This window comes from Budorcas taxicolor, chromosome 11 (assembly GCF_023091745.1).
Source record: "Budorcas taxicolor isolate Tak-1 chromosome 11, Takin1.1, whole genome shotgun sequence".
Taxonomy (NCBI): Eukaryota; Metazoa; Chordata; class Mammalia; order Artiodactyla; family Bovidae; genus Budorcas; species Budorcas taxicolor.
Window position 1 is genome coordinate 92,072,364 of NC_068920.1, and position 16,147 is coordinate 92,088,510.

At 35.0% G+C, this 16,147-nt stretch overlaps 1 protein-coding gene across 1 annotated transcript in view; it reads right to left on the reverse strand.

Annotated features, from left to right (window-relative positions):
* Positions 1-16,147, reverse strand: part of NRXN1 (neurexin 1) — a 1,203,402-nt gene that overhangs the window by 341,538 nt on the left and 845,717 nt on the right. Inside the window, exon 18 of the mRNA XM_052649572.1 lies at positions 9,670-9,851. Within this exon, the coding sequence (XP_052505532.1) occupies positions 9,670-9,851 (182 nt within the window). The remainder of the gene's footprint in view (positions 1-9,669; positions 9,852-16,147) is intronic.

Sequence of the window (16,147 nt, forward strand, 5' to 3'; positions counted from 1 at the left end):
TTACAAAATATATATTAGATATCAAAAACAGTATGAAATAGTAATGTAAAATATAGTAAAATTTATTTGATCATATGCTGAAATGATAATACTTTGGACATGCTTAGTTAAATAAAATACATTCAAAGTTAATTTCACCTGAGTTTTTTTTTTCCTCTCTTTTTGCGACTACTTAACAAACTTAAAATTACATATCTGACTCACTTTATATTTCTATTGGACAGTACTGACAGACATTTCTGGAATTTACTGAGAAACAGATTACATCATAAAAGCAAGCATAGGAAAGATGTCAAAGTTTTCATCTGTAATTGTGTAGATGGGCATGTAGTTGGAAGATGAATTCAGTTTTTAATGAGGTGTCTGCCTATGAGACATCCAGGTGGAGATGCTGAGTTAGTCTTTGGAAATGCTAGTTTGGTGATGACAGGACAAGTTCAGATGGGGGATGTAAATCTGAGAATAAGTGGTCTACATTTGCTAGCTATAATGCAGAGCAGAATTCCAGGAACATTAACTTTTTTTTTTTTTTTTCAGAGACCAAAAAGCCCTTCATAATCAATTAAATTTTAATCTTTCACTAGAATTTTTTGGTCTGGCAGTCTTGTGTGTCCACTCTTTTGGGGGCAGGAGGGCCCTAAGAAGTAGGCTCAGGAGGAAGTATTCTCTTGATGGGAGAACCCGGCCATGAAAATGTCCCCTCAGGAGTCTGAGAAATATGTTCTTCCAGGGCAGTGCTTTGTAAAGAGAGAGGTTAAAAAGCCTCCTCTGTCTTGTGACCTATGCCATGCTTAGCTATTCAGTTGTGTTTGACTCTTTTTGACCCCATGGACTGGGGCCTGCCAGGCTCTTCTGTCCATGAGGATTCTCTAGGCAAGAATACTGGAGTGGGTTGCCATGCCCTTCTCCAGGGTATCTTCCCAACCCACGGATTGAGCCCATGTCTCCTTCAATGCAGGCAAACTGTTTACTGTCTGAGCGACCGGGGAAGCCGAAGAACACTGGAATGGGTAGCCTATCCCTTCTCCCGGGGATCTTCTTGACCCAGGAATCGAACCCGGGTCTCCTGCATTGCAGGCGGATTCTTTTCTGGCTGAGCTACCAGGCAAGCCCCGTCTTGTAACCTAAGGATCCCCAAATCTCATGTACTATCTCCTAAAGTAGGTGGTTTAATGTAACACCTTTGCATTTCACAGCTCTGAAAATGGTTAGGTTTTCATCAGAAGGATTTTCTCAGGCCCAGTAAAAATTATCTCCAGTTCTTTGCTACTGATTTAAAATGTGGATTATTTATGCCTACTATTAACTTAAGTGTCCCTGAGTATATTTACCTAGGTCATTTCCTTCCTTTATTGAAACAAACTACCTATGTCTGAAGTGGTCCATCATCACCTTTAAACAAACTCCAATGCCACAGTGTCACTTTCACCTCATTTCCTGTTCTTCGGCTGACATATTCCCTATGCTGTTTTCATTTTTTAACTACTATTCTCATGCATTTTATTTATGCCTTTCAGTGTTTTCTTTTTTCTTTTTTTTTGGTGCAATAAAAAGAGTGTACAAATGATTCCTTATTTGGTATGCATTCCCGAAACTAGTCCTTAACCCTCAAGCAATGTCTTCATTACTCTTCTTCCATCAATCTATACCGTGTTTAGACTTCTGAAAGCCAGCATCCTTAAACTTAAAGCTAGTGGATGCTTTCACTGTTGCTCACCATTTCTTTCTAAATCATGTAGACTCTAACTTGATCATAAGAATGAACATATCAGATATGCATGGGAGATATTAACCATGTCTGTTCCTGGGAATCTCTTAATAATCTAGCTCAGCTGCTCCTAGATTTCTGAGCCTCTATAAGATTATAAACATTTGCTGTTTTAAGCTGTTAAATTGTAGGGGAATTTTTTACATAGAAATAGATAGCTAATACATTATAAACTGCATTATAGGTGATCAGTAATGATGTGTTGAATGAGCCAAAGGAATTTTTTTTAAAAAGAAATTCCTAATTAAGCTTTTAACAAAATTTGGGGGAGTATTTACAATGTCATGTTAATTTCAGGTGTATAGCAAAGTGAATCTATTATACATATATATTGACTCATTTTTTAAGATTCTTTTCCCATATAGGCCATTACAGAGTATTGAGTAGAGTTCCCTGTACTATATGGTAGGTCCTTATTAGTTATGTATTTTATATAGTAGAGTGTCTATGTCAATCTTAATCTTCCAATTTATCCCTCCCCTCACCTTCCACAGGTTTATTTTCTACATCTGTAACTCTGTATCTGTTTTATTTTGTTTGTTTGTTTTTTTGTGTGTATCTGTTTTATAGGTAAGTTCGTCTGTAGCCATTGTTTTAAGATTCCACATATGTGATATCACACTGTTGGTGGGAATGCAAACTGGTACAGCCACTATGGAAAACAGTATGAAGGTTCCTCAAAAAATTAAAAATAGAGTTACCATACAATGCAGCAACTGTACTCCTAGGCAAATATCTGGAGAAAACCATACTTCAAAAATATATACGCATCCCAATGTTCACTGCAGCACTATTTACAATAGCCAAGACATGAAAGCAACCTAAATGTCCATCAACAGAGGAACGGATAAAGAAGATGTGATACATATACGTGGAATAATTCTCAGCCACAAAAAGAACACAATAAATGTTATTTGCAGCAACACGGATAGACCTCAGATTGTCATACTGAGTGAAGTAAGTCAGAGAAAGTATTTCTTTTTCTCTTTTTTTTGGCCTCACCACACAGAAGTATATGGGATCTTACTTCCTTTACCAGACATTGAACCATGAAACATGTCCTGTGAAACAATGCAGGCTTTTGAAAAAAACTGAACTGTGATCAGTAGTGGGAAAAAAAATTCAAAAAGTTTCTTATTTTGACATCTAGCCATAAGAAAAGAGGCTGCTAAGGCAACTCATCACTGGCTAACCTAGAATGGATTTGAGGCCATTCTGTAAAATAGCTCAGGGTCCAACATAAATCAATAAGTCAAGAAGCACAGTGATCATACATTGGAGGAAAATCTATGTCCAAGATTTTTCTCTACCTAGGTAATGCCCTGGCCATTGTTTCAGCAGCTCTTCCAAAGAGATTCCTGAGCTCTGGACTTCTTTCTGTTAGCTCAGGGGACTATAAGCTCCCAGACTCAACCCTGAAAACACACAATATTTGAATAGAGAAGATGATGACTGAGCAGAAGCTAAACAGAGATTGAGAAGAAAGTTCTGGGTCGATTCAGAAATGACAATAGGACATTCATTTTCTAAAGAGTGGATTAATAAATTTCCCTGAAGTGGAAAGAAAAGAATTTTGGAAATATGGACATGCAAAGGGAAACTAAGATCAGAATTTTCAGGACACTAAATGTGAGTCACAGAGTGTGACTTTACCTGTATATAACTGGGAAGCATCAATGTGTTTCCCAAGAGGAAAAACAGAGGAATAACTGAAAAAGCATTTTAGCAAATTAACCTGATGTAAGTATATAAACTGGATTGGAAAGTATTCAGAATAGAGACAGGAGAATAGTTGAGAAGGTGTGGCAGTTGCTTAAGCACCTAAGTGATAAGTATATTAAATAAGGAGGTGCAGCTAGAAATGTCTTGGTTCTCTTTATTACATTTCACAGCAACAGAATTTCAGAGAAGGAGGTAATTCTAGAAATTGAGAACCAAATTCAGAGAGATTTAGTGATGCTGAAATGTTTCAACCAATAAATTAGAAAATGAGATACTGAACTAACTTTCATGGTGAAAGGATGAAGGAAGGAGTTTGTATTAATCTACATGACACCATCCATTTCCAAGATAGAGATTGTTTCAAGATATCTGTACAGCACTTAAGACAATAAAAATATGACCATGATTTCTCTCACTTTCTTCAAAGATAATGTTCATCCTTTATACCTGAGAAGCTTGGGCAAGACTTTTACAAATAGTCAACAAATAGTCAAATAGGCCACGCGTTCTCTAATTCCTGTAAGCTCCAGGATGTGCTAAGTCACTTCAGTTGTGTCCAACTCTGTGCAACCCTATGGACTATAGCCCACCAGGCTCCTCTGTCCATGGGATTCCTCAGGTAAGAATACTGAAATGGACTGCCATGCCCTCCTTCATGGGATCTTCCTGACCCAGGGTTCAAACCCGTGTCTCTTATGTCTCCTGCATTGGCAGGCAGGTTCTTTACCACTAGCGCCACCTGGGAAGCCCCAAAAGAGGACTTCTTGACAAAATGTACAGGTTAGTTTCCTAGGAAGCAGGCTTTGAGATGGAGGTTTGCCAAAGCAAGTTCACTTGGGAATGCTTTCTGAATTAACACCTGTAGTGGTGGTTTAGTCACTAGGTTGTGTCTGACTCTTGTGACCTCATGGACTGTAGCCGAACAGGCTCCTTTGTCCATGGGATATTCCCCAGCAAGAACCCTGCAGTGGGTTGCCATTTCCTTCTTCAGGGGATCTTCCTGACCCAGAAATTGAACCTGGGTCTCCTGTATTGCAGGCAAATTCTTTACCAACTATGCTACAAGGGAAGCTAAGAGCCAGGATGGCCAAAACAAATATAATATCTACTGTATATGATTTACAGGTTTTAATTTAAATATTACATGAGAAAGTGAAACTCTTAAAATAGTAGAATCTGTTGGTTAAAAAGAATATTTCAGATGAAACACTTTAAAGTCTAGAAAAGCCTGTGAAGAAATAAATGGGTTTTATCTTGTTGATATAGGTATGTACCCATGTATATGTACTGATTTTACAAAGATTAAATTCAGAAACTCTTTTTAAAACAAGGTAACTAGTATAAAATGTAGAGCAGCAGAGAATGATGAGAAAGATTGGTTATGTCAACAATATTGACAAGTTATTTTAGGGTGTGATATCCACTATAAATACACTATGCTTCTAGTTAACACTAAAATCGCTGATCAAAAGGTGTATTTCTATATCAAAATCAATTAAGAGCTTGGTTTCAAACATAAAGCTTCCGGTCCAGGAAGGTACAAAGAAGAAACACTTAAGGCAAATATATACAACAATTCACTAATCAAATTTGCAATGCTCTTTCATGCTCCTAAGATGAAAGAATTTCAAAGAACACTCTCACCCATCCCCTCCTCCACCCTCCACAGTTTCCTCGGATCAGAACTAATACACACGTTAATATTCATGTCAGTTAGGGAACACGCACTTGCAGTGCATTCTTCTAAGTCAGAGGGTTAAGTGATCTCCAATTAACATTGCCAGACTGATAGATGAGAGATGCTTCCTCTAGAGTGACAACATTGGTAAAATTTGTAGGTATATCTCATAAATAATGAAAAAAATAAATTTATGTTTTTGCTTATTGCCTCTAAGAAATTATCATATTTAATATTCATTAAATAATCAATATTAATTTAAATGTGTAAAACAGAACACTTTACAATTCATAAGTTTCTTTTTTCATATTCTTTACCTTAAAAACCTATCAATTATCCACATTCTTATAAATACAATTGCAGATAAAGGGAAGAAATGGAGCTCTACCAAGATGGAGAAATAACCAAGAAACACCAGTCACTCTAGGACAAAGTGTGTTTACTATAAAGAATACAAGCTACCTGGTAACCAGGATCCCAATGGGCTTTTCATTCATCTATCTAACTAATGTTTATTGAGGTAAGTACTAAGTGGTGAGCTCAATTATTTTTGAATCCACAGAGTATTTAACATAGGCTGGAACCTATAAGTTGCTCAGAAAATATTTCTGCACAGACTTCTAGTATATATTTACATGAATGACAAAAAGTCACATTTCTACATTATGTTATTTTTTCTTATTAGTCATCATTATTATAAATTTTGTTCTATGCCATCAGAAAGCTTATCTTTATTTGAAGATAATGGACAGATGCAAAATGACTGGAGAACAATTCATGATAAAAGTGAATTATAAAAAATGAGGTAACTATTTAGGAGAGAGTATCACTCATTCAACAAAAACTCTCCCCACAGACTTAATTCAACTCCCATGGTCAATTATTAGCTGGAATATTCATAAAACAACATCAATAAAAATGTGTAACTTTTCAATAAAACAGCTGATATGCATCAGGTGCTACACTTTTTATACATTGTAAACAAGAAATTAGATAAACTTATTCAATTATGTAGAAACAGCTGCATCTATGACTTAACTGAAAATTTTGATGACTGAATATTGAGTTTATATTTAACTTAAGCTACACTATTTTCAACATATAATTCATTTTTTATTATTTCAGAAAACATTTCTGAATACAAGAATACGTTAATTAATAGCCCCTTACTTCTTGTCTTTCTCTTCCTCTCATCCCCTCCTAAAACCCTATACATTTCAATAGCAATATCATATGGCTTTGAGGTTAACAGTGATAGAATTAATACTAATATGGCAAAAAATCCATCTGTAAAAACTAGGTCACCTGAGTCAAAAATTATTTTATTCTAATTTATTATGAGTATAGTTAATCAAAATTGAAATATGGTGATATTTTTAAGTAAGATCAAACATGATCATTTGAAAAGAATGGATAATAATGTCAGATATTCACAACTTCATTGAAATTATATGTCAATCAGATTCTAAAGTAAATCAGATTTAACGTAATCAGATTTTGAAGTAACATTACACAATTCAGCAAGACTGGAGCACCTTTTAATACATGCAATTAACTTTCCTGCTTCTTGGTTAAATTTCATTAATTAAGGGTATAAATAGTGATTTTTAAATAAGATAAATCCATAGTTTATACATGGCTGACCTTGAAGGTTTATAGACATTTTCTTAGAAGTTAAATGGATAACCAACATTTCTAACTTTTATAGATTAAATATGTCTGTGATATCATCAGGTTAAATTTTAAGTTAGTCATATTTATAAACTAAAATCAAACAATGGTAATAATCTTTCTGCAATTACTGTTTTCGTTTTATATTTCAATTCTGAAAGAAGCAGAAGAAATTATTTGGTAAAAATCAGAATAAATTCAAAGGCATGTAAACCATTTGATAAAATATTCCTTGAATAATCCCAAATCTAAGTATCATGATTAAGAATACTTCTGCTTCTATCAGCCATGGGCATCAACTTTGATTCTTTCCCACTTAATTTTCCCTCCTGTTCCTGTCTTCCATCCCTCTCTTTTACTATCTCTCTTTTTTTCTTCTTCTTAAAAAAAAAAAAATAATATATATATATATATACACACACATATATATAACTCCTCTTTTTCATCCTCTTCCATATACCCAACATTATGGGAAAGAGTTAAAAGTAAACTTCAGAAGTGAAAAGAAAACCACGGGCTTAATTTTATTTGTATGTTGGAAACGTCGAAAAAAAGTAACTTATTTCCATGTAAGCAACTTGCTGAGTCACTAATGGCTGATCATTGTTTGTAGGGAACAAAAGAAAAGGAGGGGGAAATAGAAAATTTTAGTTGGCCAGATCTGGACTAAGACTGGGTCCTAGTAGTTGACAAAGGAGTGAGTAGGGCTGATTACCAATGGTGTTTGCTAATCCCAGGGAACTAACATCCATTTTCAACTTCCTAGTCAAGGACAGGCTAGGATTAAGAAAGGGTTTGAATATAGCAAATCCAAGAAGAAGGGTGTTAGAAACAGACCTGGGTCCAAAGCGGACAGTCAGGCAAGACCAAGAGAAGAGATTCAGAATGAAGATGGCCTCACAGGACATCTATCAGAAATCTATGGCCAATAAAGAAGTGTAGAAAGGTTCTGAGAGGGCATGGACACCTAAAAGTCAACCTTTTATATATAAAGGGACTCTAAGGCCACAGCTGATCAAAATTGGAAAGAAATACACATTGTTGTCGACTAAAACCCTCTGACCATAAAACAAACAGTGATTTGAGTAATTCAATAACAAAACCCCTTATGATGTGAGAGTGATCAGTGTAACACCTTTTCTCAGGGTAAATGTGTAATTGGTTATGGATCGATATGTAATTTATTTCAGGAGGAAAACCTCTTGCTTTCTTTTTTATTTATTTATTTTCAAAGTAGCAAGTCTCTTAAATCAGAATGGAGCAAATGCATTTGGAAAGTTGAGATGACTCTAAATAGCAAGATTCCTTACTGCATTAGTTATCTCAGCTGATCACTTATTTATGATGCCATAAAAATCCAGATGCCTTCAATACTGATTGTTAGATATTTGCAGAAAGGCAGCTAAATTAATTTTTCAAGGATTCTCATTTTGACAACTTTATTTTGAATTGAAAATCTACGATGATTCAATAATCATTGTGTTGAGAGGGGTTTTTTGTTTTACTTTGTTTTCTTTTTTTTCTCCCAATAGTAGCAATGAATTCAGCTTTTGTGGTCAGTTGTAAACCCTATTTAGCTTATTGGAAATTCTAGAAGTATAGCAGAAAATGAAGATTAATAAATAAATAGAACTTTGAAAATTAAGACCCTGCAAATCTGTGATAATGTATTTTGGTATTTGGTGGTTTTCCTAATCATTTTAGGATGAAACCCTGAAGGCAGGACTGAAAGAACATGTTGACCTAATTAAAGATCTTCTGAGACACTGGTGCAGGTAACAGAAGAACCTGCAGGATAAATAAAAGCTAAACAAAATAAACTTATGTGATCACATAAGGCAGAAGAGAGAAATTAAACCTCAAGAACAGAAAGAGGGATGAAGAGGTTTATATGCTTCTACATTTTCCAGAAGATAGTTTATTTAGAACTATGATGATAACCCTCTAGGGTTTTTGAATGTATGATAATTTACTATGGGTGTTATTTTGATACATCAATAAAATATGACTATTTCTTATTGATAAAAGACCACATGGTTCTTTGAAAATATTGTAAGGCCATAAGAAGATAAAGAATTGAAACCAAACAAATTAGTAACTCTCTAACTGCAGAGATATAAGGAAGAGTCCCCAAGCTATAGTCAGTTATGACAACTTTAAAACTTGAATAGAAAAGCTTTTCATTCACTATTATTTGACATTCACTAAGAGCTAATTAAATTCTTGTGTGAGGTTTAGGACTTAGAGAAAATGTCTCATCCCAGGATATAAATGGCAAGAATCCATTGCATTTTCTTGATGTGTACATATCAAAAGGAGTATAAGATGGCATAGAAGTAATCTTTCTGCCTTTTTCTTTTATATCTCCAAATACCTTTGCCGATTCACTTCCTCTGTCCGTTGCATGTAACTTTAGACTATTAAGAAAAGAAATAAGGACACTGGATCCAAATCTGTTGATGTTACCAGAATTACAACCTCATGCTTCCAGCCAGATGGAATAATATCTACTGGACTATCATATTTCTACAAATTTAGGAAACCTGCCTAAAGTCACTAAAACACACAAAGAGTAATTCCTTCCGGACAGAAAATTGAGAGGAATTCACACTTGAAAAAAGAACAGTCAAAAACATTTTTAAAAACAGTAATAGCTATAAGGCCTTATTACCCCTAGAGTATATTTATGCTTTCTATAATAAAGCACTAGTTGCTGTGGTGGGGAAGGGGATGGGGATGGGGGAAATGTCCAAAAAGCAGAGTTATATGTTATTTACAAAAAGCTAGCAGTAAAAGCTAAAAGCAGAATCTTTATTTTAAAAGTACTTACTATATGCAGCTCTAGGTAGTCACCCAGGCCAGAAGAACTGTCCACTCGCACCAATACAGCTTCTTTCTGAACAGTACTAAACCCTATGGCCAGTCTGTCTGCTCGCGTACTTGGCCGGTCATTAGGAGGCCACTTATACGTGATTTGTCCACCACCTTTGCTAAAGATATACGTTGTCCCAGCTGGAAAACAAAAACCAAAACCAATTAGTCCAAATATATCAGGGCATACTTTCCTATGTATTATTATGTTGACATATTAGTAAAGTATTAAATTTATAGCATGGCAATCATAAATAAATAAAATAAAATAATAAGAACAGAAACCAAAAACCTATGGCAAAGTGAATAAGCAAATAACAGATTATAATCATACATGTTAAAGAAAACGTTTTTTTTTTAATATCAAGGCAGCTTCATTTTTAATACACTCATTAAATCTACCAGCAGGTGTTTCAGAACAAACGAGAGATTACTGCTTTTCCACAGAGTTGGACAAGCATGCAATGTAATGGGGTTTTCTTTCTTTCTGCCAGTTAGAAAAAAATAATATAGTAGAAAACATTGACTTTGGCTGCTTCAAAAAGGAGCAGAAACATGTATTAACTTGTGTCTGAAACAAGAGCTGCGTGTAGGTGTGACAGGGTCATACAGCACAGCAAAGCAAATTGCAAGCATGCTACAAACCAACTTTTATGAAGAAAGGGCCTGTTCACATATGACAGATGATAACTAATGGATGAACAGCCATAAGACCAATAGTCATGTCAAGAAAATACAGATAATAGATCCCATCCATAGATGTCAGGTCTTACATAACACACAATATCTACTAGCTGTCAAACTATCCAGCTGCATAAAAAGATCCATTTTTTCCCCAAAGCAAATGCTGGACTTATAACAATGAGAATGGCATAGCCTCATTTGCTAACTGTTCAAATTTTACTTTATGATGGTGATATCAGTAAAGTATCCATCTTGCTTTAAAAAGAGCTTTGTTCAAATGAGTCTCCTAAACATCCAATGTGTTAAAGTCCTATTTCATTGTAGCACAGACATCCACCTCATTACATGCAATAAAATTAATTATTTGAGTCAGAAATTTTGGAAGAGTCATGTAAAGATAGACATAAAGGAGAATGAATCTTCCTCCATACTAAATGGGACCAGAGAAATATTTCTTTTATTATCCCAAGAATAGACTTTACGGTACAATTTATAGAAGGGAGTGTAGCTTTCCAATAACAAAAGATGTTAGTATATATTTATTGTGTACCTACTATGTGCCAATATGGTAAGGGAAGCAATAAGATTAAATATCAAAGTTTGGCCTCAAAGTATCTTGAGTGTATGGAAATATAGCTTCTACCAAGAATAAGGGTTGTATTAAAAGTTGAGTATACAGCTGTATATTTTCAAGGTATCTACATATTGCTCAGTTGCTCCACAGTGGACGACTCTACAATCCCAATGACATGGCTCCTCTGTCCATGGAATTTTCCAGGCAGGAATACTAGAGTCAGTTGCCATTTCCTTCTCCAAAACAGTACACACAGAACATACCCTTAACTGTGGGTTTGGGCTGTGGGCTCTGGGAAAACAACTATAACAGACAACCTATGAGTGAATGTAAGTCACTCAGTCATATCTGACTCTTTGCAACCTGCCAGGCTCCTCTGTCCAAGGAATTCTCCAGGCAAGAATACTGGAGTGGGTAACCATGCCCTTCTCCAGAGGATTCCCAACCCAGGGTTTGCAGGTAGACTCTTTACCATCTGAGCCACCAGGGAAGCCCCAAAGCGCTGACAGGATATGAAGTCTTGTTTTCTATGTGCAAGCGTGCATGCATGCTCAGTCATTTATGACCCCATGGATTGTAGCCCGCCAGGCTCCTCTGTCCAAGAATTCTCCAGGCAAGAATAACAGAGTAGGTTGCCATTTCCTCCTCCTGGGGATCTTCCCAACCAGGGATTGAACCCTGGTCTCCTGCACTAGCAGGCAGATTCTTTACCACTGCACCACCCGGGAAGCCCACATTAAATTTCTATGAACCAAAAATAAATAAATAGATTTCTATGAACCAAATTTATCAACTTAATGAAGTTGACTTAGTGTCACATTTATATACATTTAATTAAATAAGTGATGATATAATTCTTTTCCTCTTTTTATATTTTGGGGTCAATTACTCTTGGCATTCTGTCTGAAACTTTTCCATAGGTCCTTGAGAAACTCCAAAGAACCCTACAAAATGCCTGATGTGCCTGATTGATTAAATAGGCCTTGGTGTGTAGACCTGACCCAAGAAACATATCAGGATAATACTGTATAAAAGAAATAAAACAAAATCTTGTTAAACTGCAGTGGTAGAGGGACTATTCATTTTCGTGAGTACTAGTGTATGAAAGCAGTTTCTCTGTCTCTCTCATGTGAGAATATGTAAGTTATGTCTGAAATGTACTAGTCAGTGTGCAAATAAAGAAGATACAGGAAGGATATACATATTTGTATATCCGAAATGCCAGAGCCTTCTAGGCCCATTTATGTTCTACATCATCAGAGGATTATTTACCACAATATTAACAAGCAAGCACAATTTGATAAATATTCTTCTGCTTGGTAACTATTGCAAATGATTAAGTATAAAATGCTTCTGAAAATTCTACATTGATAAAAACAGGACAAGAACATATAAAAGTAAAGGTTTCTTTAAAAAGAGAATGTGTTGGTGACCTCTGTTATGGTACTTAATTGATTTTATTTTTCTCTTTTTAATTAACTTTGTCCTATAATGACTATATATTGCAAATTAAAAATATTCAAGTAGAGATGTTACTTAACAATATAAAACAAATCTAAGGACTCAGATATTTTCCAGAATCATCAGAATAAGGGAGTCTGGCAAAGCAACAATACCATACATTATATGATCATTTTTAACATTAAAAACCACTTTCACAACAATTGTTTTCATTTTCTCTTAACTTCTGTATGGAAAGTAGGGCAAGCATTACTCCCACAACACATCTGAGAAAATTCAGTCATAAGGATTAACTTGTTAACTAAAGTTGCAAACTTGGAAGAGCTAGTAGAAATCTAGTATCCAGATTCTACTCCTGTATTTTTTTTTAACAGAAATGTTTCTGTTACCATAACAAGACTGTCAAGAAAAAGTTAATTGGATATGTCAGTCTGAATTTATCAAGGCCAACTGCTATCATATTCGAATGTCTCATATCCATAAAGTGACATTTGCACCTCATGATCATATACTGTCCTTTCACCTCACAATGCTTTTAAAGAAAGAAAAAAAAAAAAAAACATGTAAATGTGAAATGACAGAACATTTAATGTATGTAGATTAACATTTAGTTTAGGGTATACTTCCCAAACTTGTGGAACTATGAAAGTTTCCAGTTGCTCAGTTGCAAAACTTGAGGATAATAATTTAAAGGTTTATATTTTCAGTAAGATAAATGTCATAATGCAAATATCATTACTCAAGATTTGCTTTCATCTCATATTTCAAAATTTTCCAATAAGTGTTAAGCCTTGGCAACTAGCATGCCAATAGCTACTCTGTCTTCCTTATAGTGACTTTCTAATTTTTCAAGTTTTGCCAAAACCAAGCAGAAACAAGTGTACTACCATGTGCCAAATATGCAATTATTTCTAGTGCCCTCTTTCCTCAGATATATCTGAAAATCAATGTCTATCCTTTTTTTCTTCTATATGCACAAGAGTGCATTGTAATGTACTCATCAGCACAATTCTATAAGTGAGAGACTCTGATGCCCAGCTCCCAACACAACTCTCTACACTTTCCTCTATAAGCATCTTGGTTTAAAACAAAACAAAACAAAAAACCCATTTTGCATCAAACTCTATGTTCTCAAGAATCTACGTTCTTAAGGTCCTCCTTCCATCAAGATAGAAAATTACAATATAATCTATTTTGGTGACCTTAAAAATATGAGAATACTCCCACAATAAAATGTAGACGACTAACATGTCAAAACCTACTTCATTTAACATGCATCTTTCTGAACCAAGGATATGAGGTATACTGTAGCAGAAGAGATCAGAAATTAAGAATGCAAGTTTTAGACTCAGACAGACCTGGTGCGAATTCCAACTGTATCATTTACCAGTTACTGACATTGACTATGTTTTTATTCTCTTTAATTCTTGGGTTTCCTATCCTTGGGGATATTAACACTGCCTCATAGAGTTTCTGTCAGGAATAAATGAAACATTGCACAGTAAAGCCTCGGTCCAATGCCTGGCATATGGTAAATACTCAATACACTTTAAAGAGAATGGATGATGTGTGCATGCATGTGCTCTGCTGTGGATGTGTGCTCAGTAGCATCTGACTCTTTGCGACCCTTTGGACTGTAACCCGCCAGGCTCCTCTGTCCATGGGATTTTTCCGGCAAGAAAACTGGAGTGAGTTGCCATTTCCTTCTCCAGGGGAACTTCCTAACCCAGGGATCGACCTCGCTCCTCTTGTGTCTCTGCATTGCAGGCAGATTCTCTACCCACTAAGCTATCAGGGAAGCCCATGTGTGTATTGAAATGAAGTGAAGTCGCTCAGTTGTGTCTGACTCTTTGCAACCCCCATGGACTTCTTTGCGACAGTTCATGAATTCTCCAGGCCAGAATACTGGAGTGGGTAGCCGTACCCTTCTCCAGGGGATCTTCCCATTGTAGGGACTGAACCCAGCTCTCCACATTGCAGGCAGATTCTTCACCATCTGAGCCACTAGGGAAGATATGTATGTTGACAATTTAAAATAACCAACATTGAAACATTGTTGTTTTAAGAGTCTTTAGAAATGTTTGATTCATTCAAAATTGTGTCGAACCAAATGCCTTTTAAGAAATGGCTTTCCTACATCCTGGTTTTTATTACACTTCTCAGTATTTTATTCCTTAGATTAGCACTTTGTTCACATAAACCCATTCCATTATTATTTGCATTCACTAATAGTTGACAAAGGGAAGGATATTAAATTGCATCATTTTCATGAGAAAAAGAATATTAGTTCATTGCCATAAAACATCTAGCATGGTAAGATTTATAGCATGACACAAAAATTCGCTTTGTTAAATAAAGGGGGAAGCTATGCAAGATGAACTGCCATTTAGCTACATTTTTAAAAATTTTACTTTATAGGAACATGTTTTACTTTATTATATAAGTAAATTCAATGCACAGCAACAGTACATCTTAATCACAGTTCCAAGAGTTTTATCAACACAGAGAAGAACTTGGAGGAATGTGGTACATTTCTTATTTATGCATGTTTCTATATAGCAAGCACTAGCACATCAGTGCCATGACTAATAATGGATTTATTGAAAATTAATCCTGACATCCATCACATCACTAAATGTATAGGTGACTCAAACTTAAAGTGGTTTTCAGCAATCCTCACATTTAAGCTATAGAGTAAGTCTATATTACTCATTCCAAATTCATTAACAAAGCTGGCTTAACCAGATACAAATTTAGTAGTGTCAACATACTTTACACTGCAATAAACGTCTGTAAAAATTATACATGGGCTCTTACTTCTAATGTTTGAACTGCCTGTGATGTTATAATAAATGTATTTTTAGATTTTTACTTAATATCTATTTACATCAAGGGTCTCTCCCCTCCTTTTTCTTTCCAACCATCTCTACGTTAGCCTTATTTCTGCAAGTGCTAATACACTCCCTCCAACAGGTTGAACCTTTCTGAAGAAGAAAACCAATCAGCATGTAGAGTTCTGCTTGATTATTGGTTGCCTTGGATCCTTGGAACATGAACAATAATATAATTAACTTCAGAATAGATTAGCTTCTAACTCATAACATAAGTATATGAATAAAATGTCCTTTTCTGAAAGCCTATAATTCTTTCAATGTCATCATGTAACCAACATGAAATATTCAGGCCATTATGATTCTATTAAATGTAACAGGGACATAACACTTTTTTCCAGTGAAACTCTGCCAGGCAGTCAGATGGAAATTTAAAGAAAAACAGTTATAAATAAGGGGAGCTTTTATTTCTCCTACAAGACTGTTGCTTAATATCAATTTCTTAAACAATTTCTACCTATATGGAGCCATTATTCTGAATAAAGTTCACAGAAAACAAAAACAATAAGACCACCGTGTATTAAAAAAAATAGGTCTAAAACTTGTAAAACAAATAGATGAATAAATCTGAACAATCTTACTTGTATTCTAAAGCAACAATTTCTGTCTACATTAATGTAAATTCTTTGCAAGATCACAAAGAATTAAGTTGTGAGCACTATAAATTCCTAATTCCTAAAATTTCTTATAAGAGCCTTAAAAATCAGGAAAGGTGGGCACTGTATTAGGAGAGATGACTGGAATCAGAGTAACAGGAGTTTCTACCTATAATATGTAATCAACTCTAAATCTAAAAAGTAATAACACCAATTACCAATATTGAGAAT